We start from the raw sequence: 23,022 nt of genomic DNA on the forward strand, positions 1-23,022 counted from the left end.
GGACTTGTGGGTATTGTAGTGTCGTATACTTCTTTGATTTAATGGCGTTTGCCAAACCAACTCTTTTTTTGTGTGTGTATTTGCCATCGACTAGATTGAAGTGTGAAGCAGCATTAATAAGAAATTAATATAGAAAGAGAGAAAAAAAACAAACAAAAAAAAACACGCAATGTAATACATGTTCAGTGTCTCTTTACCTTATTTAGCCTAACGTTACTCTTTTTGTTTGGTTTTTGTTGTGGTGTCTGGCCTTATTTTTCCTGTCCCACATTTTTTATATTTATGAATTCATTAATTTATCCTTTTATCGCTGCTATTCCTTGCGTTATTTACATTTAGTCATTTAGCAGACGCCCAAAGAGACTTAATTTTGGACATTAGAAGCAATCAAAACCAACAAAAGAGCAACAACATGCAAGTGCCATTACAAGTCTTGGTTAGCCTAACGCAGTACACGTAGAAAGTCTTTTGTTTGTTTTTTGGGGTCAACTGTGGGTCATAGAGGGTCAAATAAGTATCTTGTTTTAAGTAAAAATACAGTTAGAATAGAGAATGCTAGAGTTAGAGGGTCAAATAAAGATGGAAGAGATGTAATATTACACAATATATTATATCGTGTATTTATTTATTTATTTTTTCCTGCTGCCTTGTACATTGGTTATTGGCCATTTCTTATTTTGTTTTTATTACCTGTGTCCTGTCCAGTGTTGGGGGTAACGCATTACAAGTAACGCGAGTTACGTAATAATATTACTTTTTTCAAGTAACTAGTAAAGTAACGCATTACTTTTTAATTTACAAGAAAATATCTGAGTTACTTTTTCAAAAAAGTAACGCCAGTTACTTTTTGGCAGCGGCTATTTGCACTAAGTGCAAATAGCATATTTTTTTAGTGACAGATGCTATTTACACTAAGTGCAAATAGCAATGGATTCTATTTACACTGTTAAAATAGCAAGATGTTCTGCTATTTATACTACTTATTGCAAATAGTGGCAATTATCTGCACCTCAGTATTGTAGTACATTATAAAACAGTACGCAATAATAACGTACTGAGTGTAAATTATAATTTTCATTCAAATTTATTAAATGGATGCCACCTTATTGGGACAATAAAGCCCTCCCTACACCTACCCTAACCCTACCTGATACTTTATTTTCAACTTTTTGATTATTTCCTTAATTTTTATTGAAAATAAATGCCTTTCTGATGCGATATGAGATTTGAAAAGGGAGAAAAAAATGTTTGGCAAAAGGTGGGCTCGACTCGGCGGAGTTATTGTAAATAGCCTTTGCCAACAAGATGGGCTATTTGCACTTAGTGTAAATAGACACTCCGTTACTTTTTCCCCATTTATTGACTGACAGTGCGCTGTGTGAGCATGCTGTTACTATAGATCTAAATGTGAATGTGCATGAATTCAGCCCACTCGCAAAAAACAGATTTAGTATTCATCAAAATTAATTAAAACAGTGAAATGCAAACTCAGAATATGACGCAAACTGCAATAATTAAATATGTTAAACAACACAAATGTATCTAATCTCATTTTATTAACCAATATCTTTGCTGCTGACCTTTGATCCAGTTCAACCATACTAATAAGCAAAAATGACTTTAGATAAACTAACAATTGTGCTTCATTGTTTTTTTATTGCCGAAGAGTGTTAAACCTTCTTATCCTGAGTTTTACTTTACAGACGTGAATTTACTTTTCCTTCACAAGATACAGGGGTTTTACATTTGTATTAATGTAATTTCTTGTATTAAAAACAATCAAGCCCTGTTCATATTTAAAAAGTAACGCAAAGGTAACGTAACGCATTACTTTCCATAAAAAGTAGCTAAGTAACGTAATTAGTTACTTTTTTAGGGAGTAACGCAATATTGTAATGCATTACTTTTAAAAGTAACTTTCCCCAACACTGGTCCTGTCCTGTTACAGTCTTTCTGTTGCACTGCGGAGCTTCTGTCACTACAATAAATTCCTTGTATGTGTAAACCTACTTGGCCAATAAAGCTCATCCTGAAAATTATTTCAATTTAAGTTTATTGATAATGCGCTGCTCCGCGACAAACTCAGACTCCTCGCTCATATTCAGAGCTTAGGGCTGACTGTAAGAGAGCATGCTGGTACCGAGCCAGAACGTCTCCTTTTTAGGAGTGGAGCTGAACTCAGTCAATATGTGAGCGCGTCTGTCGGAGGAACGCTCACAAAAACCGATCAGCTCTCTCGCAGTCTTCAAACTAGGGCGTTCTTCCCCGCTAAAATGCTTTCAGAGGACGCTCGGCCGGATGGCTGCTGCATCAACAGTGTGCAATCTAGGGCTCCTACATATGCGACCGCTTCAGCTCTGGCTAAAGAGCCGGGTGCCACAGAACGCATGGCACACGGGCACCTTGCGCATCAAAGTGATGCGCGACTGTTTGCATACGCTGACCCCTTGGCGCAATATCGCCGGGGTGTTCGTATTGGCCAAGTGATCATGAGAAAGAATGGTATGACAGATGCATTGAGGGGAGCCGTATGCGATAGCAGACCAGCCTTCAGGACATGGTCAGAAACGGAGAAGTCATAGCACATAAACTGTCTGGAGCTCCGTGCTGCATGTACACCTAGCGCTCGAGTGCTTTCTCCCACACATTCTTAAATGTCACGTTCTCATCAGGACGGGCAGCATGACAGTGGTAGAGTTTATAAATCACCAAAGGCGGTGTGAACTCGCGACCACTGCTGCGATTGGTGAGAAACCTCCTTCTGTGGGCAGATCGACACCTCCTCTCCATCCGGGCAGTACATGTCCCCGGACACCTGAACTACGGCGCAGACCTACGGTCCACGGGGAGTGGAGATTACACCCTCTGACAGTCAAAATGATTTGGAGTGTATTCGGCAGGGCGGAGGTGGATCTTTTTGCATCAGCGGAGAACACTCACTGCCCGCGGTTTTATTCACTGACACACTCTCCTCTGGGATTGAATGTGAAGCAGAGTGTGTACAACAGGTGTGGTGACAATGGAGAGATGACTACGCCACCCTGGGACTTGCACCCAGGGAAATACTATACCCTCTGGTACAAGGAAACAGGTTCAGTTCTGAATAAACAAGCGAGAGACGTGGGTACGAAAAGATACTTGGTTTTATTATTTCAATTAATAAAGCTTATTAAAAAGACTCACAAACAACCTTAAAAATTGTACTACTGGCTGCTGCCCTCCCAAAATATACAAACACAAGAAAAAGGAAACAGGGCTGTGGCCATATCAACCTCCTAAAGCAGCATAAATTCCAGTTATCACACACTATCAGTGCACACACTCACACAATACCCAGTGAAATCACTGCTGGTGATCTCCCTGCTTTGTTGGGACACACAGCACCTGTAATTAAATAAACCAGATCAACTTAATAAACCACACAAAATGGACTACACACAGATCAAAAGAAGATAAACAATCAGAATAAGGTCACCAGGCATTCAGAATTTAATGGATAGAGGCCAATGAGGTCTTAGATTAACAGATGTTAAAATATAAAGCGAAGATGAACCATCCAACAGAGAAAAACTAATGCATAAAAGAAATTAAAAGGATACACAAAATAAACAAATCAACAAAGATCTAGACAGCAGCGTATCTCCGGGTACTGATGTTCAGACTAAAACACACGCACTGCAGCAGGAACCCTCCAAAACGTTACTAGAGAGAGACAATAACTTGTCATTAAATAAAGGAAATCCAAATATATAAAACCCGTCACCCTCAAACAGGTTTCATTTATACATACCGGAACAGCAATCAGCCACGTTAAGCTATCAGAGCTGGCGTGAGCGCTGAACAGTAGAAGAGCGCAAAGTTGGCATCGACAGACAACTGGAGACTGCAGCCAAAGCAGAGCCAGCAATGATGCAAAACTGCAGAAGCACAGGGCTGACAGCAGCAAGAATATACTGAATACTGCTATTGTAGCAACAGAATGCTGCAACAAAAATACAACCACAAGCTCCCGCATATGGCTAAAGCCTCTAAAACACATACCTGTGTAGGCAGTCCGACCGGACGCACGTCGCAAACTTCTGCCTCGCGTGCTTTGCAAAATCAGAGAGGAAAAGGAATCTGTTCTGTTAGTGGCACCGAAATGGCCCAATCAGCCGTGGTTCCCAGAACTGGTGGAGATGCTGGTACGCGCACGTCGAAAATCGCCCGATCGGCAGAAATGACCTGATCATACGATTTTTAAAAGGAGCAAGAAGACTGAACTCTCCTCGCCCTTCTACTCTACCCACTTGGGACTTGGCGCTTGTGCTTGACACTCTCACGGGACCCCCCTTCGAGCCCCATACAATCAGTCTCTCTCAAGACAGCGCTCCTGCTCGCGCTTTGGAGACATGCAGGTGCTTTCAATTGACGACTCGTGTATTGAATTCGGCCCAGGTGATTGCAGACTCACATTGAAGCCTAGAAAAGGATATGTGCCTAAAGTGCTTTCGACTCCATTTAAAGCGCGCAGGTCATAACACTATCTGCTTTCCGCCCCGAAACATTAACCGGGACGGAGCCGCTTAATACAGAAGTTCATAACGAATCTGCTGCAGTTTTTTTTTTTGGCTATAATTTTCCATAATTATCTAGAAACTAATGCTAAATTGAAATTTCTGAATGGAAATGGAAACATCTCCATCTATATTCTCGCATCACATATAGGTATAAGAAGCATTTCCAAAAGCCTCCGGTAGAGGCCGCCGTTCTCTCACAATGACTATCAGAAATGAAGCGGCCACACCTGCTCTTCTTATTGTCTGGGATTCTTGAAAGTTGCTCTTATGAACATGCCGTATGGTTATTGTTGTTTACTCTAGCACACAGGATGTTGGCCAGATTTATTACTGTGATCTAATCTGGATGTTGAGTATCCATTAAAGTCCATTTCTTTGTTATTTTAGTGGCATGTGAATGTTAAAACAACCTACTGTTGTATGTCAAAGACATAAGCCTAAAAAAATTGCAATTCCACCTTTTGATAAAAGCAACATATTATAATGTTCTTCACACAACTATACACAGGCTATTTTATTTGTCCCATTATCATATCCAAATTAAACATTCAGCAAGTGTAAAAGCATCAGTAGGCCTTGGAATGCTGTACCACATGACAGCATGTGGTATCTTTTATTGATGACAAAACTTGAGTAACAAACACATTTTGTGCTAAACATGAAATTAATCCAAATTAACTATAGGCTAGCCTATTCCTCACAGCCTCCTTTTCATTCCTTATATTAAATTGTGCTACCTTATAGGGTCTATGTGACATTTGTTGTTTCAGCTTAATCCTTCAAAGCCGCTAATATTTAGCAAAGAGCTACAGACGAAAATCCCAAATCTGAGCTTCTGACAGAATCGTTCATGTCTCTGTGCACTTGAGAAGGCCTGAATGACTCTTATCTTATCTTTGGCTGTATCTGCTAAATGTATTTGCTCAATTTGACAGCAGATTTTGATGACAATCTAGAAGCTACAAAAACACCAGTGTTGTTTTCTGCAGACGCGTGATCCTGTCGTCTGTTTGCTCTGCTCTGAGGCGAGCTCAGACTTGCATCCGTGTGCAGAAAATAAAGTCATGAGTCAATATTTGAGTCACATCGGACCGTTCTGAAGCCCGGTACAGCCACAGGAAGGCCAGATCCACGTCTAATGCTTGTGGTGATGTGCAGATAGTAAATATCTTTGCATGACACTGCTATTTGATGATGCACACAATCATTCCGTGAGAGTGAAAACACACACACACACACGTTAGGTTTCAGTGAATTTTGGGGCTTTTCAATACACTTTTATACTGACCCAATTAGATTTTCAGTTACCTAACATTAAACCTATCCCTTTCAGAAAACCTGTTTGTATTGTTACACTTTCAGACAAACATCATTTACTATTTTTTATATTTTTTTTCTCTCGTGGGGACCCCAGACTCCCCCACAATGTCAAATTTGTTAAGTTTATTAATTGCCTTGTGCAAACTCGTTGCCTTAATTTACTTAAGTGATCTTAACTTAATTGATTTAAGTGCAAGTTTTATTTACTAATATATTAAAAGTATTTCTTACTTATTTTAAGTCCTATTTACTTAAGCCATTTAAGTTTAGTTAACTTAATTGAATCTGTGATCTGAGGAACACTGAGAATAGCTATAAACACACACACAGCTCTCCATTCACATTTCAAAACATTTATTTTTCAAAATGCAGAAAAATTATGTAAATCAACATGGTAATTCGTAACAGTTGTTCATTACCAATGCTTGAATCAGAAAAAAAAATAATTAAATGTTAAGAGTTATACATTTACATTGTCATTTAACAGACGATTTTATCCAAAGTGACTTACAAATGAGGACAATAGAATTCATCAAAACCAACAAAAGAGCATTTGAGAAGAATAATATTCCCTGAGCACGAAAAAACAATAAAAAGAATGCACACTCAATATACTTTAACTTACATAGTAACAAGAACATTTGCTCATACTGTGTAACTCCTTTGACATGTATTGCAATGTCAACTTGTGTCATCAAGTAAACACAATAGCTGAATCAAGAGAAAACTTGAAAATAAACACACAAGACCTTTCCTCTCCTAGCAGGACAGGAATGCCATGGAGAACTGCAGTGTGTTGAAGAGTAACTTCAGTTTCCTGAAAAAGAGGGAAGAGTATATAAAATGAGATCCCATGTTATTCTGTATGTGTAAAGAATGTCTTATTTATTGTTTTTAATTAGCTGCCATTTAATTCAATGAGGTAGTCCTTCTAAAAATGATAATTCTCTTATCACCCTCATGCTAACCTCCATGTATACATTACTTTCTTCTGATAAATACAACAATTTTTAGAAAAATAATCAATCTTTGTGAGTCCATATTTGATGCTTTAAAAAAAACACACACATCAATTGTGACGGTAATTCATATGATCCCAGCGGAGGAATAAATATCTACTAAAGACATCTTCACAACATCTCTCTGTTTTGAAGCATTAACTTTAAGGGTCCCTTCCTCTAGCATTATATGGTCTCACATACATGGATTATGTTTCTAAAAATCTTTATATAGTGTTTATCTGAAGAAAAAAGTCATATACATCTGGGACAGTATACGAATGAATACATGATCAGATCATTCAGATTTTTGGGAAGAGTATTAATTAACATAATTAAAGTCATCACATACCTTCTCCAAATTGTCTGTTTTTCCTGCCAGGATTAAGAGATTTAGAGAAAAAGAACTGTGATTAGTTGTAGAACAACAAAAAACACATTAATGATCAATATCTTTAGCTTAATTTTCTCTCATGCACTTTGTATTATATTAAAGAAACTAACCTCATATATGTACGTATTGCTTTGGAATCACCTTATCCAGCAGGCATGGGTCTGTAATGTGATGATGCAGATAAAAACAACTCAGTTAATTCATGAACAACAGCTGATAAAACCTAACTGACCATAAATATATACCTAAAAGACTTTTGCGATGTGATAACATCTCCAAACTGTTGTGCAAATTTGTCACAAAAATCTCTTTCCTAAAAAAGACAAGGATAGCAATTATTAACTGGATTGAAGGAAAACAAAAGCATAGATAAATAAATAAAATTTTTTTTTTAAAAATTTAAAAAAATAAAAAAGTCCCCAAAATTCACTGGGTGGACTCCAGCTGGTTAACAAAAGTAATTATAGATTACCTTTCGGATGTATTAGATTATAAATGGTTTTATGATTAGCTCTAACATTTATTAACAACTTATGTCATATTTTCTCTAAACCTGCTTGTACATTAAGACAGGCATCTGCAATTCTACCCAAATTAAAGATACGTTGTGTTTGAATTTGTACATCTTATAATATAATTATTATTAATGACTTCTTATGTTTAATGAAAAAATAGTTTATCATTGGCCTGATTAGCTAAGCCCCCAAAACACATCTTATTTAGCGGTACAGTATTACATGATTTATAGATTATATTTAATAGTTTACACTTTGCAAAAACCTTTTCAATTAGTTTTAAAACGTAACATTACATTCTTAAGGACTCTACACCTATGTTTCTTTTCAGGACACACACACACACACACACACACAAGTAGGCTATGAGTAATAATGTACGTAATAGTGACACTTGGATTTTTTTTTTCTTTGGCTTTGACAATTGCAAAATTCCATCCTGTGAATGTCAAAGACGGAAATGAAATAGCAGAAACCATTTTTTTTTCAAATCTGTCCACCACAGTATTTTTGATTACAGAAAATGACTATGATTAGGATCAAAATGGTCTTTAGAGGAAACTTCGGTACATCCCCTAGTTGAGATAAGCACGCTGTTTCATGATAATAATGTCTGATAAGACACGCAGGTGTTACTGGCTCTGACTGCATATTGTTTTGCAATTAAAAAAGAAAAAAACCAAACACACGTTGGTGTATGTAGTTTACGAGGATTCTCCATAGGCATAATTGTGTAAACTGTATTGCATTTTCTATCCCCTTACCCTTAATCTAGCCCTCACACAAAACCTTCTACGAAGATTTTCAAAACACACATTTATAAATATATAGATAGATATAGAGGTTATGAGGGGTTTTGTTGCACATCAAGGGATTTATGTAAAATGTGTTTCCATCATAGTTTATGCACATATATTTTTATTGGATAAAAACACACTCCGCTTAAAATGAGCACATATGTTTTTTGTGCACATTTTTAGAATTTCCATCCAGCATTCCATAATTCACATAAAAATAGGTGGCAACTCAGCTAGTGACTGAACTCTTATGTGACAGGAGCACAGTACACACTCACACGAACACACACAGCAATTGTTTTTCTGTTAAATTTAAAGTCCTAAAAGGAATACAATATAATGTTTTTGTCACTTTAAATGGTTCACTTTATTCAAAACTGATTATTTTTGTTCTTCAATAAAGTTCTTGCATAAATTGGAAATGTGGGTCTTATTTCAGCCAATTACCTTACACTGTTACATCTATCCCAGCCTGTGTTACAACTCACCCCAGTAGTGCGGTAGGCTGTAACAGCGGAACTCTATGTATTTGACATTACCTCACATAATCTGTTAATATGCAGTACGCGTCCAAGTGAGTTTTATTTGTAGAAGACAAATGCTGCTACGGTATGTCAAAGTTTGAGAGCTCTAGCACAAACAACTACTGAGTTACTGATGCTCAAACAAAAAAAATACATTTTTACAAACCAAAATCTTAATTGTGAAAGGATTAAAAAATAGTACTTAACTCACTCAATGAATAAAAAGAAATAAAATAAGCATGATTGCAAGGTCTAAAAATTGTGCATAAAAGTAATAACTAATATAAATTTAAAACTGAGTTATTTTCTACCATCTGTTTTATCAACTAACTTTTAAAGAAATAGTTGAATTAAAAGGTACATCAAAGAAAAGTCCTTAAAAAAAACAATTGAACTAACTCAATGAATAAATAAAATAGTATTAGTGGAAGGTCTAAAAATCATGCAAAATGTCATAAATAAATAATATAAATATTCCAAAAAGACATTTATGTCATGTCTTTGGCTTTATCAGTTAGGTCTAAATAGTTCTGATGTAAAAGTTTTATCAGCTAACTGAATATACAAATAACTAAAATAGTTGACCTTTAGTTCAAAAGTTGATCTCCAAAAAGGCAATGTATAAATTTCACAAGACACCAGTTGAGACTTGTAGGCTATAGTTAAAGTTTGGGACATTTTGTAACGCAGCAAGCCAGGGGAAGTGAAACAGACAGTATAGTGTGTTCTACACCATGGTATTTTCACTGACGAATGACCCAAATACCAGGCAAAAAGCATGTAAGATTTCAGATGATTTTGACAGTTTTGGGGAAACCCACTGACCATGCACACTGGAGGCATGATCTGAACCACAGAAAGATGCTGTAGCAGACATACCATCACGTCATCACATGACGGCTGTGTAGTCAGGAAAATAACTCACATGCTGTTTTCCCTCTCATACAACCTTTAGTTCCTCTGAAATCCTCACCCCCACAGACCGCTTCCTTTGATAAAATCTATCTATTAAGGACATCTGCAGTGCTTCCCGTAGACTGTCTTTTCTGACGCCTGTGCTGCTGTGTGGTGTGGTTCGTATTTTTCCGTTTCAAATTAAAAATGTAAAACCAAATGTTCAAGAAATCCCATAGAAAAGGCATTATTGTGTAATTTAACGTTATTAAATAATGCATTGTTTTGCTAAGTGGCCATTTTCCCCTTAATTTGTTATATTACTGATTATGAAATAAACAGTGTCATTCTATTTTATTATTGAATTTTTTTTAGTATTCATTAATTTAATTTAATTTTTCAATATGAGTGCATGGTTTAACGAGTATTAAATAATATAAATATTTTAAAAAGACTCAAGGAACTCAGGAACAAGAACAAAAGCCAAGTACTAAATAACAAAACTATTTTTAAAAGATCTGTATTTCATGTCATTGTTTTATCAATTCTTTTTTTTTTTTTTTATAATAGAACTTTTATTTTGAGAATTTCACTACAAGTATCCCTTGAGTTGAGAAGTAAAATAAAGAACAAAGTTGTCCTGTATGACTACTAATGCCAATAATATGTTAATAAATACCATTAGCTTTTCTGGGAGAAGAAACATTTGCTCTTTCAAAATGAAATCTCATTCCATGCAACTTAAAGGTTTCTTAAAATTCAAGAACTTCAAGATGTTGGTGGATAAGATCTCTACTAGGCTAATTACCATAGAGTCAAAATGCCTGTCATGTGGTTTCTATACTTAGGTGGTGTGAAATCTGTCTGCTGTAAATAGAAGCATATACACAGGTGTTTTCTAGAAGGCAACAGTGATTTTTGTGGAATGCATCTTTCAAAAATGAGATCGCCGCCTGCAGCACGAATACTTCTAAAAGTCAGGTCTGCTCTTGCTTGTCATAAACCTACGTCCACTTATGCACAACACAAGGAAGTCAAATAAAAGTCAAATACTGATATGTGTATATAAATATGGCATTTTATTTTCATAATATGATATACAGCATAAAAAGCAAAGACATGTTTAAATGAGCAAAGAACATACAACTAAATAAAAAAGGGCAAAAAATTGCCTACTTCGTATTGTTGACTCCCTTTTTAAACTCTAAACAGCTTCAATACAAACTAACAGAATCACCAAAAGTTCCATGACTTTCCATGCTTTTAGCAATTACCTTTGAGAACTTTGAGAAATGATGTCAAGTTACACCGGGGATGCTTGCATTCTTGAGGACATTTTATAAGTTATGAACAAAATACACCAAAGGGAGCGTACTCTTCTACCTTTGTGGTAGTTCTGCTTAACAAATGTCAGTTACGGCACACGGTGCCAACACATTCAACATACACGGTACCGCGAATCGTGCAGAACCACAAATAATAACACCTGAAGCACAAAAAAAGATGTTTTTCCACACATAAATCTGAGAATTTCTTATTCCATTATCAAATATGATTGCATATTTTGCAAAAACAATGAAACAAAACTGATATTAAACTCTTGAGAACCACAGCAAGATGGAAAATGCACTGTTGGTTAATATAACCAATAGTGAATTCACCATAGTTAAGAGGTCAACTAACAATATTAAAAATACAACAGAAATAAAATCTTCTGAATGGCTTGAATGGAGTCAATTTCATCCCAAAAATTAAATAGCTACTAAACTATAACTGTATTTTTAAAACTGTGTAGACATTAGTATGTCTATTTTCAAATCTTATTTCAAAACGTGTCCTGATTAGGAATGCAATTTTTTTTTTTTTGAGAGGCAAGTCTTTTTTCTGTCCTTACTAAAAGCAAAACGCTGTATGACTTGACAAAACAGCCAATCAGAACATTAAATCTGATGTGAAGCGGAACTGTGGACCAATGAGAATTTACTGTGGGCGGAGCTACACTACATGGACAGACTCCAATGACTTGACACAAATAGCCAATCAGAATATATCTGATGTATAGCAGGACTGTGGGCCAATGAGATTCACTGTAGTTGGAGCTACACTGCATTTTGTGACAGACTCCAACAAAAATTATTTTTGTGTTCTCGCTAAAAGAAAAACCTTGCATGACTCCACAAAAACAGTCAATCGGAACAAACCTGATATGAAGTGGGACTGTGGACCAATGAGATTTCACTGTGGGTGGAGTCATTTTTCTGTCCTTGTTGAAAAGCCAAACGAAGCACGACAAAAACAGCAGGATTGTAGACTAATGAGATTTCACTGTGGGCGGAGCTACACTGAATTACGCAACAAACTCCAGTGAAATCACTTCTTGTGGTTGCGGCTGTAACACCTTTGGTGGCAGAATCTTTGTCTTGTCATCTAGTCCTTCAACAAAGGTCAATCAAAAAGCCCCATCCTGAGACTGAAGGGTTAAAATCTCTGCAGCCAGTCTTTGTGGGTCCAGGAGATATGGGAACATGTCCATGGCTCTGTCCACCAAACGTGCATTGAAAATTGCAAGTAATTTCTTCCGCACCTGCTCCCGTTCGGACCACTGAGGATTGTGATTGGAGGGCGACCAGTGTCCATGTCCTCTCTCTGGCTGCATGGCATTGTGGGACGCTGGAGGATAGCCACCATAATGGTCGGACCAGTAGCCCTGTTGGGGAGGAGGCCCTCTGCTGTGTGGAAATGAATACTGGGACATGTTAACAGGTGGGTAAACTGGACCTCCTCCATAGGAGTGATACCGGGGTTGAGTGTAACCCGAGTTTGTTGAGTTTGGCAGCCCCATGCTATGGTGATGAGCGGCTCCACTGGTGCTGGGGGATTGGTAGGAACAGCAACTGCAGGGTTGGCTATTGGGTGGAACGTAGCGATGCCGCCCACTGTTGGATGGTTTGGACTTCCTGTGGTCGCAGTAGCGATCACAATGGGAAGCTTCAGGAGAATGGCATTCGTAGGAACCCAAGCCAGAATCCAAATGCTCCTGAGATCCACTGGGCAAGGAATCTAGACTTGTTGGCGAATGCCGACGTTCTTTTTTCAAAGGAAACTTCCTTTGAGATGGCTGGGTGGCTGCTTTAATGACAAGGACATTTTCACTGGCGTAACTCTTTTTAAGAGATCCAGCATCCAGGGAGAGTTTCTGTTCCATTACTTCCTCCAGAGGCGGACTCTGACTGCAAAGCGGCTGAGGTTTGTGCGGTGTGGATGAAATTTTGGCTTTGTCTCGGAGCTCGTCGGCCAGGGCACGCTGGGATTGCTTGGTTCGCTCTGGATGATGGAACTTGCACTTGATTCCATAAGTGCACTTCTTTCCTGCATTGAAAACAGGAGATTTTAATTCTTGTTCACATAGTACATGCTATCCTTGTGTGGTCAGAAAAGACATGGTCTATACTACCATTCAAAAGTTTGGGAGTCTACCATTTAAAAGTTTTACTGTCAATCAAAAGTGACCAAGACATTTATAATGTTACAAAACAGTTTTTTTTTTTTTTTTAATAAATGCTGTTATTTTGATTTTTCTATTCATCAAATAATAATAAAAAAAAATATTGGTGTCTTGGTTTTCACAAAAATATTAAGTAGCACAACTGTATTTAATATTGATAATAATACAAAATGTTTCTTGAGGCGCAAATCAGCATTATTAGAATGACTTCTGAAGGATCATGTGACACTGAAGATTGGAGTAATATCTGCTGAAAATTCAGCTTTGCATTACAGGAATAAATTACAAGTCAAAACATCAACAAAGAAAATAGTCATACCGACCCAAAACTTTTGAACAGCAGTGTATATTGTTTATTAATTCCTTGTATCTGGGTTATACCATTTATATGGGCCATGGCAAATAAAAATGTCAAGCCACACCCTAATAATTACACCAACATGTGACAGCAAGACCCCATGAACTCACAAGTAGAAGTACAATGTCAATCATTCATGAAAGTTGGGGGAAAAAAATTATTCTTACCATAAGGACAGGGCTGTTTCTTAGGTATACGTGGAGTTTTCCTCAGAAAGTTGTCTAGAGTGGGTCCATGTCTTCCCAAAGGGTCATCCGGAGGCATAAACCTACACAAAAGCATTGTGAATTTAATCAGATTGGGCTATCAAACAACTTGACCTATGCTGACAAAGACCAAAATGCAATGGTACTTACTTGTCATTGACGAACGAATACATCAGAAGCCTCTCCTCTATGAAACGCTTCCACTCAGGACGTTCTCCTTGGAGATCTCGGTAAGTGTCATTGGAAACAATGATGCCGTCAGATTCATATGCCAGCTTCACGATAAAACGGTCATCATAGCAAACCACTCGTTTTCCTGCCACCCTTCTGGATGGTGTAAACACCAAGAGCTTCCTCCGCTCTAATTCACGCAGAATGTGCTGATCTGAGAAAAATATTCATGAAATGTAAACTCTGTTGGCGTTTTACAATTGTTGCTTTATTTTAAGTCAATTATTAAAATCTGTACAATAATTAAACATATTTAGTCATGCATTTTAAACTTGCAGTAACACCTAAATGCACGTTTGCACTTGTAGACTTAAATGCCTAGTGACTAGTTTTTCATACTACTTTTACCTTGATTAAAAATTCAATATGCAATATGCTAAAACAAAACATTGAGCTATGCAATGGCTAAAGATGTCTGTGGATAAATAAAGCAGGTTTTTTACTGCTAACCTTGGACAGATTGAAAAACTAGAGATTTATGAGGTTTATGTTCATGATATGGAAATAAAACAAGCAATATACTCACATTTACTAGCACTTTTTGCAATATCAAATTAAATGTTTTTGTCTGCCACAATTATGTAATGTCCTTTTATTTTCTAAGCAAATATTATTAGACATGCGATTAATAGCGTAACACACTATTAATTTGACATAACCATTGATTGACAGATCTTGTTTGAACAGAGAGTCAATTTTTGTTGAAACTAAACCAGGTTTTCTTGGTATTCAGTTACTCTTTGTACCAGCTGGAACAAATAGCCCAAGGGAAAAAGATTCTTGGCATTTTAATTTGCTTGTGATTTTCATTGGACAAGTGCCCATTTACACATAGACAGTTTATTTCAGGGGAAGCAGGAATTCAAACATACTTACACATATTTACATAGTTAAAAGTCATACATAGTCAACTGTTAAGACATATAAACATTACAGCTATTTTTTTGGATGCATAGAATTATCACTAACCACAGGGTTGCATTATTTCTCTCTAGCTAGGTCAAACTTAGGATGGTTTGGCAAACAATGCAGATCAAATAGGCTGGTACATCTTACCCGGCAAAAGCAGCGGTTGTATTATTCCTCTATGGCCTTCATTGTGTTATAAGGAAGTTACAAAGGTTTTAAAAACCCCAGGTACTTGCCAATATATCTTATGTCATCCTTCATTCAAACAGCTATGCAAATAAAATCAATGCGGGGTTTTCCCATACTTCCAGTTCTATTATTTGAGACCTGACATTGAAGACCAGACATAAAAACCAGAACTGTATTGCCAGTATTCCACGTGCAATTTAGTTGAACATTCATACATCATTTGCTCGAGTGGCTTCCAATATAACAGGTCTGCAGGTCTCTTTTTAGTCATGTTGTTGCTAAGAGGAAACAGACCTCGCTTATGGGAATGTGATTCCTTCTGAAAAGCAGGAATTGTTTCTGACACACAGTGCATTCCCTTTTCTTTACCTGTAATAGGCACATCAGGTCGCGGCTGTTCTTTTCTCCAGGAAGGCACAAACACCGTGATGTCAACGTGACCCCGCTCCAGGAAGAAGTTCACCGCCAACTGAATTCCCAGACAGGAAAAAACTTCCTTGTTCCCATGACTACAAAACAGAAAAAGTCAATTTTACCTGTAAATTTCAACTAGTTTAGTTAAATTTTATTGTATGCACAGACATTAATTTAGAAGACGCTTTTGTCCAAATAAGGAATATCATATTAGCAAATATCTACTGAAAAATATTTTTCAGTAGATTATGAGATTTCTCTTCAGGTTTGCTGGAAACAGTGGCTGCATTAAGATATCAGGTTATTTCCTGTTAAAAATATTTGTTATGCTCCTTTCTTAGTCACAGGTGACAATGGGCAGTAATACACATTCCAGTGTTTGTTTGCTTGTTTGTGTTTAACGCCATTCCAGCTTCTGTGGCTATTTTCATGGCGAGAAATATTATGGCTGAATTATATCACGTTTTCACATTCCAGTGAAATCACAAAATAAAATACAACTAAATACAGCACTGATATATATATTTATCTACTGACAAACTGATTTTTTATTTATTTAATGTTTTAAAAAGGCGTGCAAGATTTGTTTAACCCTCATGTTTTGTTCATTTTGACCTTTGCATTTTGATTATAACGGTATAAAAAATGCTTATGAATTTCTTATGCTATATTACTGCAAAGAATTGGATTAAATCTTTTTATCAACATGTTTTTATTTAATTATTTAATTTTGTATTTCTTTTTGGAACTAACTGATTGTAGGCCTCATTTAACTGAGCTTATGAACATTAGTTTTTGAATGAACATTCCCAACATCTCTTCCACAAATAATTTTTTTTACTCAAAAACTGAGGTGTATAACCTCAGACCAATGTGTATAACCTATGATCAAGCTGACAAAGACTGAATACAAGATTTGATAATAAGTTAGCATAATGAGAGATTTTTCTTCATTTTTGACAGGGAACACCAAATCAGGGAAAGGATTTATGACACCGCAAAAGAGATAAAAATCTATTTAATTTGACAAACAAGTCAAGTTCATTCAAATCCAAGCCAGGATCTTGCCATAATAAACAGAACAGGGTGTGAAAACTGTCTGTTCTATGAGGTAATTAAAAACGTCTGATTTATAGGAACAAAAATAGATTTATCCAATAAGACACTGTGTTACAATGCTGTAGGGCCTGTTCTGTTACACAGCGTTCTTTTCACAGACATTCTCCTTCAGGATAGTAAGAGAAGGAAGGGTGGGGACAGGATTTGCATATAAGATTATTTGCATACTGGAATGATGACACATACAGGAGCCTGCAGGGGCAAATCTGGACTCCACTTGCAAATGCAGGTGAAATACAAAGGGAGGGTTTTAAAAGATCATTAAAAACGTAGGCACTGTGGAATTCTTCAATAAGTCCTCTCACAAAAAAAAGTCTATCAATATAGTTTGTTCTGGCAACATATAATGTAACTTCTCCAAATAACTTCCTGATGTTCTGGTCTGACATTTGGAATGAATTACTCAACAAATCCTACACAACACATTTGAGGAGAAAAATAATATTGTGCAATGTGCAAAAAGTGTGGAAATAATAAAATAATAAAAGTGTCAAAATACTATCCAGATTGTCTAATAGAATGGCAAATAACATTAATCCACTTTTAGTGAAAACCAGATATTATAAGTTGTAGACCTTTACATAAACACAAATCCATCTCGGTTTTCAGGGGGAAAAAAGAAGAAGGAAATGGAATGATTTGCACATTAACTTGAAATGTATGAGGAAATACTGGGTTTTATCACCTCTCAACTATGACACAATTACTGAAGGCTGAAGGTAAAAGGTTTACATTTTGGCAAAAAATAGAAAGTCTCAATTTTAAAACTCCATTCATCTATTTTACAGTAAACAAACATGCTTAACCATAACATAAGGAATATTCCTTGGTTGTTTTATCATCATAATTATTTGCAACTATAACTATATAACTATAACCAAGTGTAATTAAGCCAAAAATGTAAATACATTCAAATATTACTCCAAAACATTAGCCCAACACGGCAACATATTGCTCAGCCATTTTTGATGTTCCATTTGTTGATGCTAATGGCACAGAATTGCACACTTCAGCTTTAATATATTTTTAAAAAAGTCTTATTAAATGGAAGTGTAAGCTTTTTTTAAAAATGTTTTTGAAAGTTGTCTCATGCCCACCAAACCTGCATTTGATTTTAATTAAACTACAGTAAAAATGGTCATTTTGTGAAATATTCTCGCAGTTTAAATGAACTGTTTTCTATCTTTATACATTTTCAAACATAATTTATTCATGTGATTTCAAAGCTGACTTTTCAGCCGCATAAGAGACTTCTTTCAAAAACATTAAATCCTAATTATTCCAAATTTAAAGTTTATGTTTGGTTTTACTTTTACAAAAAAAATCAATCTTGTGATTTTTAAACTACAAAATAAAATGTCCTGTTAAACATTTGACACAAAGAAAAAGGTCAACATCACTTTTAAATTTACTGTAAACAACTTCAATAGCAAAGTGGTAGAAGGGAGACGTAAATGTCACTGTAAACACTTCTTAAAAAAAATCTTATTGCACACCATGTTTACAGTAAACTTACCTCATGGCTACATTAGACCCATCAATGACTATTGGTCTGAGTGCATCCTCATCCTCTACCAGCTCTTCCGGAGCGCTTGACACTGCAGGAGCATTATGACAGGGATTTTGGGCACTTCGGACTTTACTGGAAGCATCCCCACGTGAAACCAGCACCGGGGAGGCTGTTGGTTCCTCTCTCTCCTCTGATTCCCCAGCAGCCTGTATCAGCTCACCCAAAACCTTGTTAGTGTCTGCGTTGAGGCCGAGTTTTAGGAAAACAGCGCGGACCTGCGTTTGGGAAAACCCCAGCTTGAGGAACAGGTCCAGCTGGACCTGAAACTCAGAACCCAGTTCTGAGGATTCATCTGGAGTCAGGCTGGACTGGGCCGGGTCCATTCTAATGCTGCTGGAAACGGGAGGGCGGTACAAAGTTGTGGGTGCTGTTACCCATGCGTTGGTGGGGTTCACGTCACAGTTTGGGGATCCTACGCCGGAAGACCAAAAGGAATCCAAATACAATTGTAACGAGGGGATGGTGCTGATTTCAGCACTCATCTCTTCATCCGGAAAAAATGTCTTTATCAGTCACCTGTTTAAACAATGTGTAATAATAGATATGATAAACAAAGCATTCAGCTGATTAAATATGTATTTATGGCCTCAAATAACATTACAACACATCTAATCATCTAAAATATCATATGACAATGAAGTTACATGATGACACAATCTGGTAAATATTTCAAACATTTTGGCTATTAATTATGAATTTTAAACCAATTAATCCAAATAAATCAATAGATTTTTTTTCTCCAATAAACAATATTTTATTAAAATATATTAAATCTACAAAAATAAATAAACATGAATGAGTTTGCGTTAAAATATATAAATACTTTAAAAAGAAAAATAATAATAATATGTAGTAAATCGCTATAAACAAACCATAAAATCAATAAATCGAGTCTGTTACTGCACAGGAAATATCATTTTGATACGTGAAACTTTAGGCTTCACTGCCTAACTTTAAAATGAGCAGGTCTCATTACTCATTTAGTCTTTTTAGATCATGAAATATTGAGTTATAACAGCGACATCACATTATTTCATTGTTTTCATTTTCTTTATTTGAGGCGCGTTCCCGCATTCCAGCACATGGACGCGCGCTGTCCCCTTACTTTAAAGTTCATTTCTACACAATATAAGTATTAAACAGTTTACTATCAGGTTACTAAATAAATATCTATGTCAACTACTAGAAACGAAACTATCGCTTAGTGTACGTAGCCTATATATAAGTTACAAACCAAACAAACGTTACACGTACCTGTACTTGATCCGTTCTCTTGGTGTTTCGAGCTGTTGTCTTCTTGTAATAAGGTGTAAGTGTTGTTCCTGTTGAAACCCAAAGCAGCAAAACACCGGAGAGAGAAACACCTTTAAGTTTCAAAACGAGGAAGCAAGCCCGTGATGACGTCACGGAGGCCACACATTTATTTTTCTTCTTCCTCTTAAGAATAATAATCGATATATAAAAGGCAGATATAAATATAACGATACATAAAAGGCAAAAGCTATCTAAAAATAATTAACTTTAAAAATGTTGCAGCTATTTCACTTTTTTATTTCTATAAAAATATTAGTCTTTAAGTCATAATGTGCCCACTAGCTGCATATGTTAATTGTAAAAGAATGCTGTTGATACTATAGTCAGTACCTGTTTTATTCCTTAACTTAAATAAAAGTTTCCATTAGAATCAAGTGTTTTACGCATCATATGAGAACTGATGTCATATGAGAACATTAAGTTCCACTTTCCATTTCTTAGAAAACCCAGAACCCATAAGCTGATACATGATCTAAAGAAACTATAGCCTAATGAAACATCCAGACCTATTTTAATAGTTCTTTATAAGATAAAGGTCTTTGATTAACTTGCAAAGCATCTACCAAGTATATGTATAGTCTGTTTCGTTAATGCAATTTAACTTATTATTATTATTTTTAATATGTGTGTGTGATACTGTTGAATTCATAAAATCATAATAATAACAATAACAACATGAACTTATTTATATATTTATTGGTTTTAAACAATACAAGAAATTGTTCTAAGAATTCAACTGAAACAGGCAAAAAGTTATTGAGCAAACATTAATTCACATGTTCTACATATGTAAATTTCACTTCCCCTATCTATATAAAGCATAGGACAGTGAGAAGTGAGGGTGTATGTAATCTTGGTGCTTTTTTAAATTCTCACTATTACTCCAGGTTATTAGTTCCTCACCAACAGCCACGTATTTTCACACAATCACGTTTGATTGATGTTATCTTGGGATCAAGACATGCAAATGTCAAAAGAACAACAAATACAGAATCATGAACATTTTGGTATGCGTCAAAAGTAATTTCTCTTGTGGTCTGAAAAAAAGGGAAACCCCTAAGTGAACACTGACTCAGACCACAGTTAGTTGCATAGATTGCAACTAGTCTCCTCTCACCTGCCTTCTTGCTTTAGTCTTTCTCTACTTGATATGTAAATAATGAATAATGTATTGTATGTATGTTTGTACATGTTATTTGACTGACAGAATGCATTTGAGTGCTGCTTATACATATGTTGTAGTTCATAGAGATTAAAAAAAAAAAAATCTATAACTATTCAATATTTAAGTTCTAACTGTTTATAAAGAGACTCCACTATGAATCATTCCACTAATATTGTTTAAAGTAAAGGGGATGTTTGTGGTCTTGCGTGAACTTTGTGGCAATTTACTTTTTTAACAATTTTTTTTCTGGGATGCTGGCCAACTTGGGCATGATGTTCCTCGCCCAAAGCGTGAGATTCGTGTTCTTGTGCTGGAATTTCTCCACCTTCTGTTGATTGTGATTCTTCTTGTGCTGAAGTGTCTCCACCTTCTGCGGACTGTGATTCTTCTTGTGCTGAAGTGTCTCCACCTTCTGCGGACTGTGATTCTTCTTGTGCTGAAGTGTCTCCACCTTCTGTGGACAGAGATTCTTCTTGTGCTGAAGTGTCTCCACCTTCTGCAGATTGAGATTCTTCTTGTGCTGAAGTGTCTCCACCTTCTGCGGATTGAGATTCTTCTTGTGCTGAAGTGTCTCCACCTTCTGTAGATTGAGATTCTTCTTGTGCTGAAGTGTCTCCGCCTTCTGCGGACTGAGATTCTTCTTGTGCTGAAGTGTCTCCACCTTCTGCAGACTGAGATTCTTCTTGTGCTGAAGTGTCTCCACCTTCTGCAGATTGAGATTCTTCTTGTGCTGAAGTGTCTCCACCTTCTGCGGACTGTGATTCTTCTTGTGCTGAAGTGTCTCCACCTTCTGCAGACTGTGATTCTTCTTGTGCTGAAGTGTCTCCACCTTCTGCGGATTGTGATTCTTCTTGTGCTGAAGTGTCTCCACCTTCTGCGGACTGTGATTCTTCTTGTGCTGAAGTGTCTCCACCTTCTGCAGACTGTGATTCTTCTTGTGCTGAAGTGTCTCCACCTTCTGCAGATTGAGATTCTTCTTGTGCTGAAGTGTCTCCACCTTCTGCGGACTGTGATTCTTCTTGTGCTGAAGTGTCTCCACCTTCTGCAGACTGTGATTCTTCTTGTGCTGAAGTGTCTCCACCTTCTGCGGACTGTGATTCTTCTTGTGCTGAAGTGTCTCCACCTTCTGCGGACTGTGATTCTTCTTGTGCTGAAGTGTCTCCACCTTCTGCAGACTGTGATTCTTCTTGTGCTGAAGTGTCTCCACCTTCTGCGGACTGAGATTCTTCTTGTGCTGAAGTGTCTCCACCTTCTGCGGACTGTGATTCTTCTTGTGCTGAAGTGTCTCCACCTTCTGCAGATTGTGATTCTTCTTGTGCTGAAGTGTCTCCACCTTCTGCAGACTGTGATTCTTCTTGTGCTGAAGTGTCTCCACCTTCTGCAGATTGTGATTCTTCTTGTGCTGAAGTGTCTCCACCTTCTGCGGACTGTGATTCTTCTTGTGCTGAAGTGTCTCCACCTTCTGCGGACTGTGATTCTTCTTGTGCTGAAGTGTCTCCACCTTCTGCGGACTGTGATTCTTCTTGTCCTGAAGTGTCTCCTCCTTCTGCGGACTGTGATTCTTCTTGTGCTGAAGTGTCTCCACCTTCTGCAGATTGAGATTCTTCTTGTGCTGAAGTGTCTCCACCTTCTGCAGATTGAGATTCTTCTTGTGCTGAAGTGTCTCCACCTTCTGCAGATTGAGATTCTTCTTGTCCTGAAGTGTCTCCTCCTTCTGCAGATTGAGATTCTTCTTGTGCTGAAGTGTCTCCGCCTTCTGCGGACTGAGATTCTTCTTGTGCTGAAGTGTCTCCACCTTCTGCAGATTGAGATTCTTCTTGTGCTGAAGTGTCTCCACCTTCTGCAGATTGAGATTCTTCTTGTGCTGAAGTGTCTCCGCCTTCTGCAGACTGTGATTCTTCTTGTGCTGAAGTGTCTCCACCTTCTGCGGACTGTGATTCTTCTTGTGCTGAAGTGTCTCCACCTTCTGCAGATTGAGATTCTTCTTGTGCTGAAGTGTCTCCGCCTTCTGCGGACTGAGATTCTTCTTGTGCTGAAGTGT

At 36.9% G+C, this 23,022-nt stretch overlaps 1 protein-coding gene across 1 annotated transcript; it reads right to left on the bottom strand.

Moving 5' to 3' along the window:
• Positions 1–11,055: 11,055 nt before the first annotated feature.
• On the bottom strand, positions 11,056–19,916 carry LOC306884854 (endoribonuclease ZC3H12A-like). The gene is made up of 6 exons (XM_079441079.1): positions 19,757–19,916; positions 18,449–19,018; positions 15,769–15,908; positions 14,221–14,455; positions 14,032–14,132; positions 11,056–13,370 (listed from the first exon to the last, which is right to left on the bottom strand). The coding sequence occupies exons 2-6, from the start codon at positions 18,982–18,984 to the stop codon at positions 12,451–12,453; spliced, it is 1,932 nt and encodes a 643-aa protein (XP_079297205.1). The 5' UTR covers positions 18,985–19,018; positions 19,757–19,916; the 3' UTR covers positions 11,056–12,450.
• Between the last annotated feature and the right edge of the window lie 3,106 nt (positions 19,917–23,022).

This window comes from Barbus barbus, assembly GCF_936440315.1.
Source record: "Barbus barbus genome assembly, chromosome: 19".
Classification (NCBI taxonomy): domain Eukaryota; kingdom Metazoa; phylum Chordata; class Actinopteri; order Cypriniformes; family Cyprinidae; genus Barbus; species Barbus barbus.

Excerpts from the sequence above, each read along its gene's own strand:
- LOC306884854 (XM_079441079.1), bottom strand. The coding sequence starts at position 18,984 with ATGAGTGCTGAAATCAGCACCATCCCCTCGTTACAATTGTATTTGGAT. Across the intron at positions 14,456-15,768 it reads ACCTGATGTGCCTATTACAG|ATCAGCACATTCTGCGTGAA; the intron begins GTAAAGAAAAGG and ends TATTTTTCTCAG. Across the intron at positions 14,133-14,220 it reads TATTCGTTCGTCAATGACAA|GTTTATGCCTCCGGATGACC; the intron begins GTAAGTACCATT and ends GCTTTTGTGTAG.